Genomic DNA, 23,223 nt, shown 5'->3' on the forward strand with positions numbered 1-23,223 from the left:
AGGAAAAACATGAGATTCTATCACTCATCTTAGTCCAATTTCAGATTCTACATGCTTCTAAATGGAAATTGCTTTAAATATAAATTTCTCATGAGCCCTAAAAAGTTAAGAAGGCTAAGATATTCAGTCAGCCATATTGCTGGACCTCAAAACAACAGCCAACAACAACAGAGATCCTTATGCCCCCCCCCCAACTATACAAAAGGCTTTAATCAAATACTTGCTTTCCAAGTTAGAATAAGAATTATAATAAATTTTTCCAAAGGAAATCCAATTACCACCAAAGCTTCAACCAGAATACAACAGAGGAAATTAGTCCAACCTTCTCAATGCTAAACAGTACAGTGGACCAAGGTTTCCCCTTACTACACCAAAGATTTGTCCCATATATAGCAGGCATTCACACAGTGACATTCACAGAGAGGTTATATAAATGTTTGCTGAAATGACCTAAAAAATATTATCTTCCATTTATTTTCCAGGCTGTTATCAGTATTTGGTTTCTTATTTAAGAGATAAAACTTTACAATAACTATACTGCGTAGTGTCCTCTCTGAATACTTCCTGATACCACTTTCCTAATACTCAGAAAGCCAGACACAAGAGCTACCCAAATGAATCTCTGGTTCTGGACTGGAAAAAATTCCCAGAAAATACAAAATATCAAATCTTACTTCTCACTGTCTTTTTAAACAAAATACTTATTTAATCAACCAAGCTCTTACCATGGAATGTCAGACTCATCCTTGAAGACCAACTCACAAAACACACATACCTCATTCTATGGAACTGTTACACCCACTGAATTTTATGCATAACACAACTCAATTCCAGCTTAATATGACTAAGCTATCTCACAAATAGATAAAGATTCATTTATTCCTTGGCATTTTGCCTTATCACAGGGATGACTTTGCTCAATAAAACTCAAGTTTCAAGCCGGGCAGTGGTGGTACACGCCTTTAATCCCAGCACTTGGGAGGCAGAGGCAGGTGGATTTCTGAGTTTGAGGCCAGCCTGGTCTACAGAGTGAGTTCCAGGACAGCCAGGGCTACACAGAGAAACCGTGTCTCGAAAAACAAAAACAGAAACAAAAAAAATCTCAAGTTCCCACAACTGAAAGTAAGCACCTTCACTAAAATGCCCTAGCTACTCTCAAAAACAAGTTTCAAAAGACAAGTTACTGATCCAACCGGCAAAGAAAGTCAAACCAAAAAAGAATAAACCAAATTCTTAGCAAATAATCTTTTTAAAATACATACCACAGAAATGTGTCTGAAAGGGAGGCTTTGGAGGTGCTTTATCTAATGCAAAACTGTGATGTACCAAAGCAGCCATAGCAATAATCTGCAAAGGAAAGAGTGGGAAAAATCAGACACCTACTGTATGTTCTGCATTACCACAAGAACTAAGACTGAAAAAACAGATTTTAATACACATAAATTCTTTTAACTTTTTAAAGAACATTTTTAAAGCTCTGACAAACAGTATCTACAATCTAGAAAAATCTAAATACCAAGAAAAAAATAACATAAATAAAAGTTGGGGCATGAAACTAAATAAAACTCTCAGAAGAAGAAATACAAATAGCTGAGAAGTATGTTTTCAAATGTTTAACATCCTTAGCTACATGGGAAATGCAAATTAAAACTGCGATGTCTATCAACTGCTAGATGAATAATGAAAACGTGGTACATATACATACACAATGGAATATTATAAAATTCTCAGGCAAATAGATAGAGCTGGAAATGAATAACACAAACATAAAAACAAATAACATGTGTTCTCTCTCATATGTGGCTGCTAGCTTTGACTCTTGAGAATGTGTGTTTAAGGTGGAGTACCCATAAAAGGCAGGAAACTAGTTAGCAGCCATGGGTGGAGGGGGGTTTCAAGGAAAGCGGAATAGAACTCAGGTGATAAAAGGTAAAGGAGGAATAACTAAACAGTAAGGACCAAATGTGGTGGGTAATGGGAGGCCAGGTAGAGGAAATTAACTAATACTAAAGACATTTGAAAAACCAATACTATAGATGCTTCCTATAATACATACATATATACATATACAAAAGGAGTTCAAATGGAGTTACTCTATTATTGGGGAACAATGCCCCTCCCAGATGCCACAGGCTATCAAATATAAAGTCCAGTGCCAGGTATAGGTTGACTCTTTTCAAGGTATTGGTCAGTGGGATCCCATACTTCACCCCAAACATTACAGGTTATTACCAGTGGTCTTGGATATACTCCAGATTTTGAGAGTGAGACCTTATTACAAAAGACACCACATAACTGAATCACAACATGAAGAAACCACAAACTGATATAAACTTTTCATCCATACAGGCTAGGTTTAATAATGTCAGAGGTTCTATTTAAGCTACGGGGAAAGAAAAGTATTGAACACTCTTACCCAGCTGTGAACCGGAAGCTAACAGCATAGAGGCTAGAAGTGAGTGTCCAGTTCCCTGTGACTGGAGTTAGACAGTTGTGAGCTGCCATATGGGTGCTGGAAATTGAACCTAGGACCTCTGGAAGAGCATCCAGTACTCTTAACCACTGCCCATCTCTCCAGAACACCTGCGTCACCCCAGTTTGTATCTTGCAGGGTTATTGAACACCTTCTCTCTATATAATGTGTACAAATTCTATTAGATGAAAAAACTTGATCTAACCAGGTTCAAATTCCTGGGACTATTTTAGATACGCTACTATTATTTCTATTAGAAGGTACACAAGCATGTATTATCTGTTTCTATCTTTTTCAGGTATAATAGTGGCTATTTGTAACTATTACTTAAACCAGTAGTTTTCAACCTTTCTAATGCTGCAACCCTTTAATACATTCCTCATATTGTGGGGATCCTCAACCATATTATTTTGTTGCTACTTCATAACTGCAATTCTGCTACTGTTAGAATCATAACATAAATATTTGATATGCAGAACATCTGATATGCAATCCTCAAAGAGGTTGTGACCCACAGGTTGAGAATCACTTAGACCCATTTGACTAGGAATTTCAAATTGGTAATTTTTGTTCATCATGTACTGGAAACTTCTAAGAAGAGCAATTTCACATTTCAATTAGCTGGCTTCCAGAATTACTTATCCCAGAAAAGTTAGGACAAATACTGACTCATTTATTTTTATGTTTTCAAATGAATGCGTTCCCTAGCTTCCCTCATAAAGTGACATGGTAGTATTTGACAGCACCATTAGGAATTTATGTATGTGATACTTTCAGAAATTATTCTTCTGATACTCATACTGTCCCATACTTTGCCAGAGGGAGACTTTTCATTTTATTTCCTGAGTCAGATGCATCTTCAATTAAAGTAATATTGCCCTTGGTTTCTGATATAATAAGATGTTACAGGCTTATCTTACATATTTCCTGCTCTGAATCAGCCTTTTCTCCACAAAGCCCTATTTCCTTTGTGAAGAAACGGTATGTGAAAGCATCACTCTGGGAATGAATATTTCTCTTAACACTAACCAAGTACTAATTAGACCTATCCTCAATATTTAATTAGTAACTCTGGCTATCTATATGTTAATTGTGATTTGAAAGATCAAGGGTGGAGGCTAGAGCTCAGTGGTAACTGAGCTTATCATGTGCAGTCTGGAGTCAATCCTCAACACTATAATACGATCCAATATGAAGTACACCAACCATCTACTCAGGAAGGATTCTGCACAAAAAAGTTAAACTTGAATGTATTTTATCCTTTAGTTAATGTGATTGACAAACTGCAGCACAAAAGGCAGAGCTAAGTTTGGCAAGAAAGTAAATATTTGAGGCCATTTCAGACCACATGACCTGTCATAACTACCTAAATGTTATTGTAGTACTAACCTGAAAACATTCTGTGTCTCAATAAAATTTTATTTGCAAAAACAGGTGGTAGGCTGAATTTAACTCATGAGCTACTCTCTGTCAGTACCAGGTATAGAAGAAGATTCCTAATGATAGCACAACAAACATAAACAGAAAATGGGACTTCCTAGGGGATCATGTGAGTAGTTGTTTTAATTATTCTTTATTATTGAAAAAAACTCAAGGGAGACAGGTGGAAGCTATTGTCATTTAAAACGAGATTTAAGAGACATAAAAATTAAACATGCATCTATGGAATCCATTGTATAAATCTGAATTCAAACAAATCATCTTTAAAAAACATCATGAAAAGACTCAAGTATGTGCTAGAAACTGTAGACTTTATCAAGGAATCACAAGTTAATATTATTAAGTGTGCTAATGGTGCTATGTGAGAAAATGGGCATTAAGTAAGTGCTAGGGAGATGTCAGTCAATTAAGTTCCTGGCAGGTAAGTGTGAGGACTTGAGTTTGATCCCAAACACCCATCTAAAAAGCCAGGTGTGGGGCACATATCTGTAACCTCAGTGCTAGTAGACAGGCAGGTCCCTGAAGCTCCCTGGCCAGCCAAAGTTAACAGGATTGGTGACCTTCAGGTTCAGTGAGACTTTTTCTCAACAAATAAAGTACAAAGGAATCAAGTTAAAGGCATCCAGTGTCACCCTTTGGTCTTCACGAGCACAAACATGCATGAATACTTGTACACAGCCTTACTAACAAATACATATACTACAAACACACATAAAACATGTAAATATTTTGAGAGAAGTATACCAAAATATGCTGGGGGAAAATGACACTTTTTAAATACTTAGGAGAAAGAGGGATATAAACATATCACAAAACATTGCTAACTGCTAGCTAACATGTGACTGGCATAAGGAGCTCATTATATTATTTTCTCTATGTCTACTTAAAAAACAAAAATCAAAATATATCCAGTAATTTAAATCCTTTTTTTAAAAAAAGTATAATACCAGGTAAATTCAAGTCATTCTCTAAACCATAGCTTACTGCCAAGCTAGTATCCTTTCCCCTCCAAAAAGAACAACTTACTTTTGTAGGAAAGCTATACAAACTCAGGCAAGTATTGTATCTAAGGCGTAAATACAAAAATCTGTAGGTTTTTCTTTACCTCATGTTGATGGTTCTTTACATTTTGCATTGTCTTCATGCTGAAAGACATCACCACAAGTGGAGGTGGACTGACATCCTTAATTACACTCACCAGGTCTGGTTTCAAAGCCACTGCCTCAAATTTACACCAACTGATTGGCTGATTCAAGAGTTCTGAGAAAAAATAGATACAACACATCAATAACTCACTGAAAAAGAACTATGACATTTTTGACTAACAGAGATATTCTTCAAAGCTATCCTCTAATAAGAATGAGGTATTGTAAAATCTAACTAAATATAGGCCACATTAGTGGGCAGTATGCTAATCTTTGTGTTTGTGAATATACTTATGTTCATCTGGGAGGGGTGAGAAGTCAATAACTTTTATAAATTTGCTTAAAGAATCCAAGATCGGCTTTAAAAATAACAGCTGCTTTAGAGGAACTAAAAATATTTTCAAGTTATGAAGACAAAACAGTATCCTAGATACAAGTGCTAAAAAGGATCAGGTAACAGCCAAAGGGTCCTATCTATATTAATTAGGCTGTGAGTTTTTTCTCTCCCCTCCAAAGGTCAGCAGTTCACTCTGGAGAACAACTGAACCATATCAGTCAGGCTAGAACATACAAACAACATAATGAGGGATGCACCCACCAGCACTAAGGACTAAATTGGCAGGTATTAGAGAAAAAGAGATCCAATTGTATTAACCTATAATCACACAAGGAAACCTTCAAGAAACAAACATAAAAAAGAAGAAACATTAAAATAAATAGACTAATTCTTTAACTTCCCTTTCTTTTTTAATGAAAGCAGTTTTGTTAGGTATATAATAGACAATGTAGCAGGTATACAAATAGTCATCTACAAACTTATATATGTGTGTGTGTGTGTTCAATTCATTACATATTTTGCCAATTTAAAGTATAACAACTCAAGATACTTGCTTTTTTTAATTTGTTTGTTTTAAGGTGGTTTTTTCTTTTTTTTTTCTTTTTTTTCTTGTTTCCCAATTTGCTTTTTAATTTCCCTTTTAAAAAAATCTAAAGGGGGTCCTATTGTAGTAGCCAATTAATCTCTACTCAAATCGACCAGGTGTCGGCAGCGCGTTCCAAATTACCTGCCCCAATGTTCTGGGTTCCTGAATGAAAGATACACACACACACATAGCACATAGCACATAGCCTTATATTTTAATATGTCTTAAACAGCTCAATGGCTGTGCCACTTCTTAACCTCTGCATGACTAACACACTCCCCTCCGATATTCCTGAATTATTACTTACTAAAACCTGTATTTCATCTTGGCTGCCCCGGACCCAGGCCTGCAGCCCTCTCAGGTTGAGTTCCCCAGCACCTACATCATGGCTAGGTTCTGTCCGACATCTCTCAGGCCTGGCATCTACTCCTTTCCTGAGGTGGGAAACCTGCATGGAGGTTAAGAAGCGGCTCAGCCATTGAGCTGTTTAAGGCATATTAAAATACAAGGCTACTTGTGCATCTTTCATTCGGGAACCCAGAACATTGGTTGCAAGGAACACCGCCACTGGCGCTGGGTGGATTTGAGTAGAGTTAATTGGCAACTACAACAAGGTCTCACAGAAATCCCCAAACAACTCTAAAACAAAGGTCTGCTCTCTGCAAATTGATTGAGGGGCGGGGCTCAGGCAAGGACAACACCCACCCCACTCATTATAGTGACTTTGGTGCAGGAAGGTACTCTGCAGATTACAAAAAAAAAAAAAAAAAAAAAAAAAAAAAAAAAAAAAAAAAACAAAAAACAAAACAAAACATGGAAACCAATCCAACCATAAAACCTTTGACTTACAATCTGTCCTGCCTGCAAAATATGCTAGGGAAATGGTGGCACACCAGCATTGCTTCAGTAACCAAGAACCAGAGACTAGATACCCTAGACACCTAGGGTAAAACCAAATGCCACTGATTATATATATATATATTTTTTTTAAAAAGCTATCACTAAAATGACTCCTCATCTGGTCATCATAGGCCTCCTTCAGCAGCAGACGGGAACAAGTGCGGAGATCCACAGCCAGACATTATGTGGAGAGAGCATAAGTGGTATATTCTTCAACAAATCCCTCCTCTTAGACTTCAGAAAATCCTATGGAGATTGTAATAGCCAGAGGGGACAGAAGACAATAGCATAACAGAGCCTTCTGAATCAATTAAGCAAGGCACATGAGCTCAGAGAGACTGAAGCAACAAGCACAGGGTCTACATAGGTCTGCACTGAGTCCTCTGTGTATCTACTACAGTGGTTAGCTTAGTATTTTTATAGGACTCCTGACTGTTGGAAAATGAGTGGGTCTTTGATTCTTGTGTCTGCTCTTGGGACACTTCCTCATGTTGGATTGCTGTAGCCAACTTCAACGATAGTTTTAGCTTCATCTAATTTTTATTTTATTTTATTTTATTTTATTTTGTAATGTTTCAATGTTATCTCTTAGAAGCCTATTTTTTCTAATAAGACAGAAAAGGAAAGGATCTGGAGAGGGGAGATAAGGAGAAACTGAGGAGGAGTAGAGGGAGGGGAAACTATAATAAGGATAAATTATATGAGAAAAGATGCTATTTTCAATAAAAGGGAGGAAAGTGAAAAGAAATGTCAGAAATCTCTTAGCATTTTTCCTTACGTGGATTTTTTACTTCAAGCCAACAAGGTCCTTTGATCTTTCTATTCATCAAGAACAGTTCCAAGCTAGACGTGTTAGTTCCAAATACATGAGAAAATGTTTCTCCTTTTAAATTCTGTGGAAGCTGTGGCACTTCTGCCTAAAAGGAAAAAAAAATTTGTTTAAAACTATTACTTCACATTTTCCAGTCTATATTTGAAATAAACAAAGCCTCTATGGAGCAACAAAAGAACCCCTTTGATATATATGAAATGTAATTTGCTACAAATGAAATCTGAAACAATTCACAGTAGGAAAGAAAAACAATTCATGACAAAATAATGCATCTTGATGACACCCATTAGAAGAAAAATAGGACAAGAACTCCCCCAAAAGAGAATGTCTGTCCAGAACTGCTCAGCCTCACTGATAAAGAATAACTAAGCAAGTACCACGCCATTAGAAGAATGAAAGCAATGGAGTGGGACACTCGGAAAAGGCTTCCATATTGTTTTTCATTACTATTGTCAAAAAATTTAGGAAAAGTTTCCCTTTTCCAACATTAGGCTCAAAACACCAGAACAGAGGTAAAAGGGTTATGGTCCAATGAATTAATACCCACAGAGATGACTTCACCTGTCAGAGGAGCAAGAACAGCACTGCAGCAGTGCTAATGCCCATCTTTCATATTTTCCTCTGCTCACAAGACATTTCAGCAAACTAATGACACTCGACTCCATCAGGCACTATTATATTACCTATTCCTCTTGACAGCTATGCTGTTTGAATGTATTTATTTGAAGATGTATACTAGAAAGCCAGTATAACCTATGGTCTAGTACTTAATTTTATCCATTTCAATTATTCATAAACTGTGGGATGCAGGAACCCTACCAATATTCAGAACTGAAATTAGTTGAAGGTTCAAAGATTGAAAAATGTCATTCTAAACCAAACCCCATAGTTTTCTTTGACTTACCGAGTATCTAACTTCCAAGTACTCAGATTTTTCTGGAACATCAGGTATTTCAAAAGCATAGTTCTTTTCCACTATCTGGGTAAGCAGATATTTAAAAAATAATAATAAAAACTTTGCAAAAATTAAATCAGCCAGTATGATCTACATGTAACACATGTTCTCATAGTTAATCATCAGGAATCTAGCATCCTAACAAAATATAAAATATAACATATAATATATATAATATAACAAAAAGGTACCTTTTCTCCTTTCAACTAATACTAAAATACCTAGTGACAAAAAAAACATACTAAAGAACACCTCTTGAACACTAGAGAATATAAATAATTGCATAAAAGAACCAAAAAAATTAATTTCTTACATTGCTACTATTTGAAATTAAGCAACTATATCTTACTAGAAAAATCAAATTGAAATTATAAATTCAGCTTAATATTCATTGAGTATCGGCTATCTGTCCAAGACTACTCCAGTATGAATTATCACCTATTATAAATTAAGCATTTTAACTCTTTCTGCAACTCTTACAATATGGACCATTTCTCAGCACAGAAAACTGACCATACTTCCCCCACTTACACACTAGTACACGACAGTGCGAAGCCTGAAAATACAAGCAACCCAGCTCCAACACCTATATTCTTTACTATCATAATATACTTCTCAAGTTTTTTTGTTTTGAAGTTTGTTACTATCTATCTATCTGCAGTGACAGTGATCAAACCTGGGGCTTTGTATACTATTTATGGAATTTTAAAGATATTACTCTCAATTTCAAGCTCAAACAATTAAAAGTGATAGCCTCTTTAGCAACTTAATCCTACCTTTACTATGATTGTTTATAGCCAGTTTTTTTAAATGGGCTACAGTCGCCATATTTATTGCCAAAGGCATCAATAGCATACCAAAATCAAGACAATATACCATACAAGTCTCAGGAATAAACATTTCTATTCTATTAAAAACAGTATCATAGGGATGGAGCTTTAAAGGCAAAAATATTACTCAATCCTATTAAGAAAATAATGGATTGGCAATAACTAGTTATAAACAAATCAAAATAGTTTCTTCTCCATTTCGGAATAGGAACACAATATTCTGCAAGCTGTTGGGGGTAACTAACTTGCTACAAACCATCTTTATTCAAATTCATGACCAATATTTCATAAGTGATTTTTTAAAACTGTTTTTACAAATCTAACATGCTACTTTTTCATTCATAGCTATGAAATTTCCATTTAGTGAGTTATAACTATGCAGAAGATATTCTGCATGAATGTGCAGTAACTATTTGCCAAATCGGGAAATAAAGAAGAACCAGAAAACAATACAGTATTTAACACAAACCTTGGACTTGAACTTCATTATTTTATATTTTGCTGCAATTTTTGAATCAAATTCTTCATAAACATCCTTCATTGTAACTGGAGTTTCTGTTTCTCTCCCTGTGTTTAGATCAATTTTCTGTTTTCCAATGCAGAGAATGAAGGGGAAACAGTATAGTAAGTCTTCTCAACCACAAAATAAAACAAAAGCCTAAATCAACTTTCACCTCCACTCATTTAAACACTGGCATAATATTACAAATAAATGTGAAGACACAAACCTAAGAAGTATACTAAACCCAAATGCCAAGCTCTCCTGGAGCATTATAAAAGGTAATAAGAATAAAGATGACCAATCCTCTAAGATAGAAAAAAAAAATGTTTTAAATTCTGGCCCAGAAGCTTCACAGCTCAATTGAGATGGGGCTTAGAGGGATTAGAGATGTTAAAGGCTCAGACATAGCTAGACGGTGGTGGCTCACTCCTTTAATCCCAGCACTTGGGAGGCAGAGGCAGGCGGATTTCTGAGTTCGAGGCCAGCCTGGTCTACAGAGTGAGTTCCAGGACAGCCAGGGCTACACAGTGAGACCCCTTCTTGAAAACAAACAACAAAAAATGTTTATGTGTGTGTCTATGTATATGAAGGGGCCAGTGTAGTCTAGAAAGGGTGTCAAGATCTCTAGGAGTTGCAGATTACCTGATGTGGGTACCAGGAACTCAACCTGAGTTCTCCAGAACAACAGTAACAGCTCTTCACCTCTAAAAGCCACCTTTCCAGCCCCCAGCATTATATATATTTAAACTTTTATTCTGACAAATTAAAAAGCTCAGTTATACTTCATTTCCTCATTTTCTTCACCACTAAAAGAGTTGCTGGGGTGCTGGAGAAATGGCTCAGTGGTTAATAGCACTGACTGCTCTTCCAGAGGTCCTGAGTTCAATTCCCAGCAACCACATGGTGGCTCACAACCATCTGATGGCCTCTTCTGGTGTGTCTGAAGATAACTACAGTGTAGTCATTTAAATAAATAAATCTTTAAAAAAAAGAGTTGCTGATGAGTGAATGGGCTCACTTAGGTAGAACTAAGATTAGGAGACGGAAAGAATTCCTACCCTGCAGAAAGGTAGGCTAGCAGAACACAGAATGTGTGCCATACACAACTGCTGAGATTAAAAGGTAATCACCAATGTTTACCATTTCACGGGGAAGGAAGTAGAGAGTTCGCTCAATATTTTTCACCATAATGCAACAGCTCACATGGGTTTTGGCTGATTCGACCCATACTTTGCCAAACAGAAAAACCACACCTTGAAAAAAAAAAACAAAGGAAAACAGGACATAAAAAGCTTTCAAGTATGTCAAGTTAAAGGGGCTATAGAAAGGCCCAGTGAATATGTTCACATATTTACACCTTTGTGTAACAAATTTCCACCCAAAAGATACACCTGCTTCCAACTCCCAAACACCAGTTCATTATTCTGTACTTATGGTATATATATATTAACATAATGGTACAAGCTGTGGCGACAGGAGAAAGTGGCAAAATAACTCTCTAACTTGGTATGAATACTTCTACTAGATCCAGAATTGCCCAGATTGAAAGAAAGTATTTTCCAATAAATCTACCTAAAACCTCTAATGAGAATTTTTAAGCCTGAATATAGTATTCTAAATTGTTTAGCACTTAAATTTACTGCTGAAAAAAACTATTATTTGTACATAAGAACAAGTATAATATATTAGTATTTTTCTATGTATAAAATTATACTTGGGGAAAGTTTATTTATATTTCCTACCTCTTATTCTAGATAACATCAGTCTCAGGTACAGTTCTACTATAATCTATTTTATGCTTATCTACCTCACAAGCTACTAAAACAAAATCTAGCTAGTTCATATTTGTGTTCCTTTCTATTCACCAGGTAATCTAGATCACCATGTAATGAATCCTAAGGCAGCAAAACATGCCTTTGCAGATATCAAATCACTGTTCATGAAAACTGGCCATCATGGAAGAACTGCAAAGACTTGATAGTCAAGAGATGGTCAACTTTGCAAAATCTCAGGCTCCATGAATCCCAGGGTCACAGAGCCATTGATCTTAGATACTAAGGAAATTTTAAAACATGCAAAAGGTTACTTTATTGTTCACAAGGCCAAGTATCCTAGTTTCACAGCTCATCAGTATTTTGTCACTGATCCCGGCAGAAAGAAATAAGACCGTCTTAAGGATTTTCATTTCTGCAGATGATCAAATCTCATACAAGAGTTGTGTGATTTTCAACAAGGAGGTGGGGGTAAGGGGCTAAGTGAGGAATATAAGGAGAGGGAAAGGGGGGTGCTAAGGATGATTTAAAGGAAAAAATTCAGAGTAGCACAGAAAATTAGAAGTCATCCTCACAACAGTTAAAAATGAAAAAAACAAAATTCCATGCAAAGAAAAATAAAGACCCTAATATTGGATTCAAAGATTCAAATAGCTCATTTTACAGTCAAACTAATATCACACTTCATGTAACACATTTGACACTGTTTATGCCTCATTTGCCACAAAAAGATCATGGTAAACAAAGATTACATTTCCCCCAAAGTTACTAGCTGAAACCAGGTGCAGTCAGGATTATTCAACCTTGAAAAAGTCATAATGAAGACAGGATATGTTCCGATATGCAAAGAGTAAGATTCTTTTCATAATTATGGTTCATTCAGCAATAACTGAGTGACTTAGAATCTGGAAGACAGTGAGCAACAATAACAGGGTCTTATGCATACTCTGTTCTTATTAGCAGCATTGACTTCACGAAAGCTCAGTGATCATTCCCAACTATCACAACGCAACTGCTCAACCCCCTAAGATTAAAGCTTTTAAAAGCTATTTTATTTAACCCATTGGCATCATAAACAGAAAAATATGCCACTGCAGAGGACACACTTTGAGAAGTGTTCCAGAAAAAGAAAGCGGACTGACAGTGAGACGCCAAGACCTATGGCAGGAAAGAACTAAGGGTACTTAACTTTGGTTTTGAAGCATCAGTTTTCTAAGTGAATAGTCTAGATAATTTCTGAGGCCTTCTTGTGAACCAGAAATTTCCTCCTACCTCAGCATTTGGATAATAGAGCAGTAACAGAGTCTCCCATTGTTTAAAAAATGGTGAATTAAAATAGGTAAGGTGGCATGGGTCTATAGTTTAATAAGCTACTTGGGAAGCTTAGCTAGAAGGTCTCTTGAGCCCAGAAGTTTAAGATCAGCTTGAGCAACACTGATCTCAAAAAATAACTGCAAAATATGTCTGATGCAATGTGTTCAGTGGCAGAGCATGTGCCTGAGTTCAATCACCAACATGACCAAAAATGTTTCCAGTATCGGCCAAAAAGTCTGTGGATAACAAGGGTCTCGAACCAAATCATCCTGCCCTAGCTAAAATGGGCTGCTTGGTTAAGATGCCATTTCTGAGCTTGACTTTAACTTCCTAAAAAATTAAGATAGAGCCATGTGCTACTTAAGTGATTCTGTAAGAGCATATAAATGTTTGCCAAGAGAAAGTATATTAATGGTCTGACAAGCCCCCCCAGAAACCACTGACAGTTTTCTACATGATATCAGTTATCTTTATTTAAATCAGTCTCCAAGTCAAATGGATGGCTAGCCATCCTTCTTACATACTTGCTTTACCAATATATAGTTACGCTCTCTAGTTTTATTGAATTCAGTCTCCAGGAAACCACTTTGAAAAATACAACTTGTATCCACTACAGATCCCAAGAGATCTAAATGCAGACAATTCTACTTCAGGTATTTTATACTCATCAGACAGACCACACTGACTCTGATCTTTTAACCAAGATTACTGAATTATACAGGGCCCATAGGAAATTCCTATCTCTTAATCAAATCTATGGTCTGTTTTATAGATGCCAGTATGCAAATATTCTTTAACATTTACATATTGGGGAGTATAGATATCAGAGGACAACTTGTAGGAGTCAACTTTCTCTTTTCATCATGTAGTTCTGTCATGTCACCAAGCTTAGCAGCCTTTATCTGCTAAGCCACTTCACCAGTTTCTGTACAGACAACTTTGAGGAGAGGGTCCTTATGCTACCTAAACACCTCAGTTCCACAAACTAAATATCCCAACAGATCATAAGAAAATACAGAGAGTGTAAATTCCCAACAGATCATAAGAGAAAATATAGAAGGCGTAAACCACGAGGCTAACAAGGGCACTTAACTACTCAAATGCAGTTCTCATATCCATGGCAAAGTCATTTGAGCCAAAGGATTCAGTAAATGAATCCTGGCATGTCAAAGGTTATTTTCCCTCCTATTTATGAATAGAGGAACGAAAGATGAAAAACATATTTTCACTACTTCATTTGGGGATACTTTTTAAATTCTTAAAAAGTTAACCTGAAGAACTAGAGTAAGACAGGTTCAACCTGGTAGCAGAGACATAGACATAAGAATGACATCTGTTCAGTTCAAAAAGGACCTTCTCAGACAGCTGTGTTCAAAATTCAATACTATACCTCTAAAATCACAAATGGTGTTCTGAGCTACTCTTGGGTGGTTTTTCCTTTACAAGAAGGAATAGCAATATCTCTCACTGGAAGTTCAGGACTACAAATTCTTAAAGAATGTTCTCTTTGTTCTGTTGTTGGGCAGTCATTTTAACCACCCCGTTCTAGGCATTCACAGAATTAACTCATCAGAATGACCAGCAGTGGTGGTGCACACCTTTAATTCCAGTGTGTGATGGTTTGCATATGTTCTCCGCCCAGGGAGTGGCACTATTAAGAGGTGTGGCTTGTTGGAATGGGTGTGTCATAGTGGGGAAGGGCTTTAATACTCTCATCCTAGCTACCTGGGGGCTAATATTCTGCTAGCAGCCTTCAGATGAAGATGTAGAACTCTCAGCTCCTCCTTTACCATGCCTGCCTGGATGCTGCCATGCTCCTGCTTTGATGATACTGAACTGAACCTCTGAACCTGTAAACCAGCCCCAATTAAATGTTGTCAGGTTTTTTTCTTTTCTTTTCTTTTTTTTTTTTTTTTTTTTTGGTTTTTCGAGACAGGGTTTTCTCTGTGTAAGCCTGGCTGTCCTGGAACTCACTCTGTTGACGAGGCTGACCTTGAACTCAGAAATCCACCTGCCTCTGCCTCCCAAGTGCTGGAATTAAAGGCGTGCGCCACCACTGCTTAATGTTGTCCTTTATAAGACTTGCCTTGGTCATGGTGTCTGTTCACAGCAGTAAAACCCTAACCAAGACACAGCACTTGGAAGGCAGATCTCTGTGAGGGATAGGCCAGCCTGGTCTATGACAGCCCAGACTATACAAAGAAACCCTGTCTTGAAAAACAAACAAAAGACCAAGAAGTCAGACAGTCACCTGCCCCCATACATTCTATAACAGGTCAAAATATAGTTAAAAAATATTTACTTTTTATTTCTACCCAGTAACTTTTCCTCTGACTGATCATTAGGGCTTCCACATTCCCCTGCTACCCAACTCCAGTTTACACACACACACATGTATTTACACGTGCCACAGCATTCCTGTTAAAATGTAAAGTCAACTATAAATTAAACATTCTGCCATTTTTCCAGTATTCTTTGAATAAGACTGAAGATTGAAATTCCTTGAGAAGGTTTTCGTGGTTCTTCGGTATGTAGCTTTGCTGGTTAGTTTTATGTCAACTTGACACAAGCTAGAATCAGTTGGGAAGAAGGAACCTAAAGTGAGAAAATGTCCACAGCAGATTGGCCTGTGGTCCACTTAGTTAATAACTGATGTGTGGGGCTCGGCTCAGTGGGGATGGTAGCACCCTGACCTGGTGGTCCTGGGTGCTCCAAGAAAGCAGATTGAGCAAGCCAAAAGTAGTGAAAAGCAGCACTCCTTCATGGCCTCTGTTATCAGTTCCTGCTTCTAGGTCCTTCCTTGATTCCCACTATGACTTCCATAGATGATGGACTACAAACTATACAAAGGGAATAAACCCTTTCCTCTCCAAGTTGCTTTTGGTCATGGTGCTTTATCACAGCAATGGAAATTGCAACTAAGATGCTAGTTTTTGCCCTTTATCATCAACTTCATTATTCATTATATATCAATTTTGTCATTTCCAATAGCCTTATAACCACACAAGCCTCCTTAACCTCTTCCCTCTTTAACCCTCTTTTAGATCTTTGCACTTCCTGGTTCCTTAAGCTAGGTGCCTTTACCTTAGCTTTGTATGTGCTTCATCTTTCAATCCAGGGTTCAATTCTTTGTTTTTTAATTTTATTTATTTGTCTCTCAAACAATACATCCGAACCACAACTTCCCCTCTCTCCACTCCATTTAGTTCCCCTCTATTTCCTCTCTCCCCCAGATCCACTTACTGTTTCACTTCAGAAAAGAGCAGGCCACCCAGGTATATCAACAGACCATAGCACAAGATACAGTAAAACCAAGTGCAAACCCTCACATCAAGGCTGGAGGAGGCAATCCAGTAGGAGGGAAAGGGGTCCAAGAGCAGGCAAAAGAATCAGAGATACTCACACTGTCAGGACTTCCCCCCAAACACCAAGCCAACAACTATAGCATATATGCAGACAACCTAGGCCAGACCTACGTAGGCTCCATGATTGCCACTTCAGTCTCTGTGAGTGCCCATGAGACCTGCTAAGTTGATCCTGGGAGCCATGCTCTCCCAGGGTGTTCAATTCTTTTTGTTTGTTTGTTTGTTTTTGTTTTTTGTTTTTCAAGACAGGATTTCTCTATATAGCCCTGGCTGTCAGAGTGTTCAATTCTTAAGAATCAATAGGTTGCTCTCCAACTACCACTAACTCTCACCTCACTGAGAATGTTAAACTTCTGTATAAGGAATGTGTCTAGCTTGCTCACCCCATCTCAGTGTCTAGCACACAATGGATGTTCTCTGTTGAATAAAAAGACAAATTAGGCCAGGCATACTGGCAGATGCCTTTAATCCCAGTACTGGGAAGACAGAGAAGCCTGGACTATGTACCAAGTTCCAGGACAGCCAAAGCTACATAAGAGAGAGGTTCTGTCTCAAAAAACAAAACAAAACAATTAATTAATTAATTTTAAAAGAGACAAATTAATGTCTGATTCTATTAGAAAACAAAGCCAATTAGTATCACTAAAGTATTTAAGGGAGCAGGCGCTACATTCTGTAATAAACATCTGAGATTACCTTAGGTATGATTGATTACCTGGTTGGTTGTATGGATCTTCATAAGCATCCAGCCAATAAAACTGAAACACTTGTTCATCATCTGCCCCTTTTACTAACGGGAGCTGATTCGAATCCACTTGAACTTCCTGAGGTATGCTTTCATCCTCCTGATCAATGTCCCAACAAGAGACATCTGGGAGAAAACTTTCCCTGTAGAAATCACATTTTCAAAAACTTTATAAAAGCCAACAGAACAATTAGAGTACTATGTTTCAGAACAATCATAAAATGCACTTACAAGTAAGATGTGGTTCCCCTCTCAGGATCTGCCTCATGTTTCAACCTTTCTACTGGCTCATTCTCTTGGTCCCAAGTCTTAGCGGTCACAGGCTCCTCATCTACCTTCTCTGTGTCCATGGGCTCATCAAAGTCACCATCTTCAAACTCCATTACTCCTGACTCTTGCTCATCTTCTGGACACTCTGGCTGAGCCAGCTCTCCTGTGGACATCACCATATATTCCCATCACATGTTACAAAGCTGACCCAACATTGAAATAACAGCCCTTTCCTACATTACATTTGTATTTCTCTTTAATCTCCATGTTGGATGTTTTGAACTTTTATTACTATAAATTCAACCTTTCATGCTTAGATTGACACCTTCAACATCACCTTGTATCACCAAGCTTCCATGTGTGGCAGTCGTTGCTCAACAACTTGCACTTTTGCCTAACATGAGACTTACCAGCAAATTCAGCACGTTTAAGAGGAATGGGAGTTAACAGAGGCTCATTCCTGAGGACAAGGGAAGCAGGTTTTCCTGAAGGAATTGCCTGTAAATGTTTTTAAGTGTTTAGTCAATTAGAACTGCATACTAAAAATACTTAACTGTCCTAGCCTGACCAAAGATAATGACAGTTCCCACTTATAAAAAGATTTTATGTATTATTAATGTAATGGCTTCAATTATTTTACTGTTACCTGGATTTACACAAAAAAATACTTGTTTCCAGGAAGAAAATTATTGCATTTAACACAGTTGTAATACCTATAATAAACATGTACTAGTTACTACAAAATTTACTATGAAAAAAGCAGGCGCATGCTATTTTTGAAATACATGAAACTATATATTGAATGGCAGTTCTAATTTAAAAGAAACAAAACAAATTCAAAAGCATCTCCTTCACATAGGCAAATAAATTTAAAGCAGAACAACAAATCAAGGAGGGTATTTCTAGTGACTTTACCTTAGGGGTGTGCACTGAAAAAGGATTGAGCAAACCTCCAGTAGATCTTTTTTTCTTTGGTATCAATACAGGTGGTGGAGCTATTTGAGCTGTCTAAAAGGGAAGGGGAAGACACATTCACCGTCGTGCCGGGTTTACCACATAATAGACAAAAAGTACATTTCTTCTCTCATACCTAAGAAGTAAAGCATTTTTCCTTCCCTGCCCCCCAAAACAGGATCCATGCTCATGCACTGCAGTTACTATAGCAACAATACTAGAGAAATCACTAGAAAACCAGAATAGATATTTAAACCATTCCTAATTTTTTTCTTTCAAGAATTTAACATAGTTTCTTCACTTATGCTTCTAGGTATTACATTTAACACTCAACAAAACAGAACTACATAGTTTTGGTATTAGTCGATTAATCTGTAGTCACTTAGAAAGTATACCTCTAAATAAAAGCTTAGTCTTTATGATATATGGCTAAATCTCAAAGTCAGTGTAATAAAGCCTGTTTGAGTTCTATCAAAGGCAGCTCACTTACTCTTCCTTCACTCCCACTCAAAATTCAGAACGGGGTTCTCATGCCCATGTGTGCAGATTGACAGGCTTCAATCCATTTACAGAACATACATTATAGCAACTGAATACAAGCAATGAATATTCACAGAACTGGCTCGTGGGTGTATTCTTACTACTTCCAATCCACACCCACACAGCCCATCTACTTAATCTTAGAGCATAACAGTTGGAAACTCCTCACCTAAAATGGTGAGAAGAAACCTCAGTGAGAAGAAATTAACGTAAGGGCTTTTGTTTTCTTTGTGTGGGTTGGGGTGGGAGGGGGTTGTGTGTGTGTGTGTGTGTGTGTGTGCATGCGTGCTGACATACCAGTACGTTTTCTTTTCAGTGATAGTCTTGTTTGTACAATTAGTGAACTGTTTCTTTAGCCTATGTTCCCTATGTATTTTACTACTCCAGGAAATTAATTCACTTACCTCAGTGTTCAGATCCAGTAGAATGTCACCTAGCAGATCATCCTTGGACAAGTCTACTGCTTTCTGTATATTATTTAAAAATAGAAAAAAATCAAATGAGCACATTCCAATTTGAACTTTCATGCAGACCATGCATCCATCTCTGAAAGGAAGCACTTAACCCTATCATTCCTTCGGTGCTCACTCTCATCTACTATTCAGACTTTAACAAGCACTTGTGCATATTCAATTTTTAAATTTATACTCTCAGCCTCTATTTTCATTTTTACTCTGTGATTTTCTTGCTTGTCACTAAAATTAAACATACTGTCATTTCAGCTTTTCTATTCAATTTTCTTTTGTCTCCTAAGTTCAAACCACTGTGGTACCTATATTCATATAATACCTAAATTCATCTTACTAAGTGCAATTCATAGAATGTTACTGAAATATGTATTCAACACATACCATTTGTGCAACCAAAAATTAAATTCATTTCACAGAGGGAAAAACCACTTTATATAAGGAAACATGAGACTCACATCTGTAGTTTTCTTCCCAGCACTAGCAATGAACATTGCCTTGATATTGTTTGGTTTTGTTACTGAAGGTTTCTTTATATCCTTCCTGTCCTTTCTGTGTGCTTTGCCATCACTTCCTATTGAAAAAGAAAGTATTTAGGAACTTACACTGGATAGAAAACTAAAGCCTACTCAGTCATTCATTATGTACATATGAAAATTTAAGAAGAAAATAAATTAAAAACACAAAATTGGAAAATTCTGCACAAGGTACAAAGCAAAGAATCTTTTTTTTAATTGGATATTTTCTGTATTTACATTTCAAATGTTATCCCCTTTCCTGGTTTCCCCTCTGGAACTGGCCCCCCAGCCCATCCCTCTTCCCCCAAATGAGGGGACAAAGTGTAGAGCAAAGAATCTTTTAAATGGCATAAATTGAAAAAAAATCTCAGGGCTAAGTTATAAAAAGCAATGAAATATAATAAATTAAGTATCATGGAGAGGTAGGTGTGACTAGTTGTTAATGTGAATGCATGGCTTTTGAAAAGTTGGGATGGTTTTTTTCTTGCTTCCTACAAAAATAAGACTATACAACTAGTCTGCAACCATTAACAACTGGACACATGCTCTATGCTGTATCAAACTGAATGGCACAAGCTCACTTGCTCATTCCAAGAGAACTTTTGTCTTCTGTCTTCCCTTGTGGGTATGACTAAATCATCTATGAACTTTCCTAATACTGTCCATTTTAATATCACTTTCTGATTCACTCCAAAATAATGTAAATCTTTAGAGAAACTAGAATGACTAGTTAAAACAGTATAGTAGCAATATACAGACTAGATTACATAGAAAAGTCTAAAGAAAGGTGTGATTCTACTGAGAAGCCCATATGCACAGTTGAGTATGTCTTACTCTTTCCAAGTATCTTGCTTTCTATTAATCCCTGTTCTTAATATTAAAATTTTCTTTTAATAAACTCTGCTTCATAAAAACAAAAGTCTAAAGAACAACCCAATCACTTAAGAAAATTTACTGTTGGGGGTAGGGGGTGGGGAAATGGAGTAAGGGGATAACATCTGAAATGTAAATAAAATATCCAATAAAAAAAATTTTAAAAAGAAAAAACAAAAAAGAAATTTTACTATATAATAAAGTGGCTACTCAAATTACTTGATTTGTCAATTAGCAGTGTCCACTAACCATTTTAGAGCAGTAAAACAGTATTAACACCAACATGACATTTTTTTTTTTTTTGGTTTTTTCGAGACAGGGTTTCTCTGTGTATCCCTGGCTGTCCTGGAACTCACTCTGTAGACCAGGCTGGCCTCGAACTAAGAAATCCTCCTGCCTCTGCCTCCCAAGTGCTGGGATTAAAGGCGTGCGCCACCACTGCCCGGCTCATGACAAATTTAAAAATAAAATTACACAAGTATTTTTAGGAAATGCTCAAAATTTTTAATAATATTTTATTTTATAATTTTTCAAAAATTTTTAATTTTTTTTGGTTTTTTCTTTTTGTGTGTGTGGGTTTTTCGAGACAGGGTTTCTCTGTGTAGCCCTGGCTGTCCTGGAACTCACTCTGTAGACCAGGATGGCCTCTAGCTCAGAAATCCACCTGCCTCTGCCTCCCAAGTGCTGGGATTAAAGGCGTGCGCCACCACTGCCCAGCTTTGGTTTTTTCAATACAGGGTTTCTGTGTGTAACTTGGCTGCCCAGAACTCACTCTATAGACAAGGCTGTCCTGGAACTCAGAGATCAGCATGCCTTTGCCTGCCCAGAGCTTGGATTCAAGGCATAAAACCACCATACCCAGGCAAAATTTTCCTATGTAAACAATATACTTTGATGATATCTACTCCTTAACTCCCTTGCCCCAACTTTCCCCCAGCTCCTCCAATACAACTCTCTCCCAATTTCCTGTCCTTTTCTACTATAACCACGGAGTCAAATTAGTGCTGCCTATATGTGCATCAGTATGAGACCATCCACTGGAGCACAGACAAGCTATCAGTAGCCATTTCCCAAAGAAAGTGAGTCTCCCTCCTTCAGCACTCGTCAACTGCCAATATCTCCTTAGTTAGGGGTAGAGTAGTTTTGGAAGATTTTGCTATTGGTGGTAGTTTGGTTTTGATTTTGTTTGTTTTTGTTTTTTATTGAAAATAGATTCTTCCCTCATATAATAAATCCCAACCATAATTTCCTCCCTCCACTCCTCCCAACTCTCCCTACCTCCTTTCTTCCCACAGATCCATTCCCCCTCCTTTCCTCTTCAGAAAAGAGCAGCCTTCCAAGATTATGACAGCCAAACAGGACAAAACAAAATTCAGTAAGACAAGGCAAAAGCCCTCCTATAGAGGCTGACCAAGGCAGCCCAACAGAAGGAAAAGAGTCCCAAGAGCAGTCAGAGATACACCAGCTCCTACTGTTAGGAGTCCCACAAGAACACCAAGCTAAGAGCCATAACACACATACATACACACACATACACACATACACACATACACACACACACACACACACACATACACACATAAAACCTATGGAGACCCATGCAGGCCCTATGCTTCCCACTTCAGTCTCTGTGAGCCCATGTGAAGCCTGCTTAGGTGATTCAGTAGGCCATGTGTCTCAGGTCCTCCAACCCTACTGACTCCTACAATCTTTCCCCTTCTTCTCTGGGGTTGGGACACAAAGAAGACCTTAATTCTTTGCAACCTACCTATTGTCAACACTGTAATTCAAAAATCCACTTGTAGAAAAAAAAGAGTAATAAATTCAACTACATGAGAAATAACATTTTTAAAAAAACAGAAAAAGTTTCTTCAATATGTATCATGGATAAAGGATAAACCAACTTAAGGCCAAAATTCAAGAGAAAGTGGTCAATAAACACGAGTTAAATTTTACTTAAAAATCCTCAACTTCATATGTAAAACTGTAAATGAAAATTACAGAGATATTATTTCTCACAGATCAGAGTACCAGAATCTCAAAAAGCTTGACAATACAATGTTACTTAGCCACACTTTGGGAAAGCAGACACTTGTACACTGTTAATGAAACTGTCTAATTCCTATGAAGAACATAAGTTGGGCATAGTGGCTCAGGGATATAATCCTAATACTCAAGAAGCTGGGACTGGAGGACTCAAGAACCCCACAGAAGAGGATCGTGAGTTCAAAAATAGTCTGTGCTACCTAATGAGTGCCTAAGTATTTTTTTAAAAACCCACAGAGGTCAAGAGATGTATTAAAGGCACTGGCTGTTTTCCAAAGAACCCAAGTTCAATTTCCAGCACTTACATGATGGCTCACAACCATATGTATAACTCTAGTCCCAGGGAATCCTATGGCCTC

At 37.3% G+C, this 23,223-nt stretch overlaps 1 protein-coding gene across 2 annotated transcripts in view; it reads right to left on the bottom strand.

Moving 5' to 3' along the window:
• Window positions 1-23,223, bottom strand: part of Pola1 (DNA polymerase alpha 1, catalytic subunit) — a 299,315-nt gene that overhangs the window by 261,450 nt on the left and 14,642 nt on the right. For both annotated transcript variants that reach the window (XM_076918524.1, XM_034486071.2), the window contains exons 5-16: window positions 19,886-20,001; window positions 19,365-19,427; window positions 18,382-18,474; window positions 17,877-17,964; window positions 17,428-17,629; window positions 17,167-17,339; window positions 11,141-11,253; window positions 9,968-10,084; window positions 8,618-8,692; window positions 7,660-7,798; window positions 5,019-5,173; window positions 1,263-1,347 (exon numbers count right to left, since the gene is read on the bottom strand). In XM_076918524.1, the coding sequence (XP_076774639.1) occupies window positions 1,263-1,347; window positions 5,019-5,173; window positions 7,660-7,798; window positions 8,618-8,692; window positions 9,968-10,084; window positions 11,141-11,253; window positions 17,167-17,339; window positions 17,428-17,629; window positions 17,877-17,964; window positions 18,382-18,474; window positions 19,365-19,427; window positions 19,886-20,001 (1,419 nt within the window). The remainder of the gene's footprint in view (window positions 1-1,262; window positions 1,348-5,018; window positions 5,174-7,659; window positions 7,799-8,617; window positions 8,693-9,967; window positions 10,085-11,140; window positions 11,254-17,166; window positions 17,340-17,427; window positions 17,630-17,876; window positions 17,965-18,381; window positions 18,475-19,364; window positions 19,428-19,885; window positions 20,002-23,223) is intronic.

This window comes from Arvicanthis niloticus, chromosome X (assembly GCF_011762505.2).
Source record: "Arvicanthis niloticus isolate mArvNil1 chromosome X, mArvNil1.pat.X, whole genome shotgun sequence".
In the NCBI taxonomy this organism is placed as follows: domain Eukaryota; kingdom Metazoa; phylum Chordata; class Mammalia; order Rodentia; family Muridae; genus Arvicanthis; species Arvicanthis niloticus.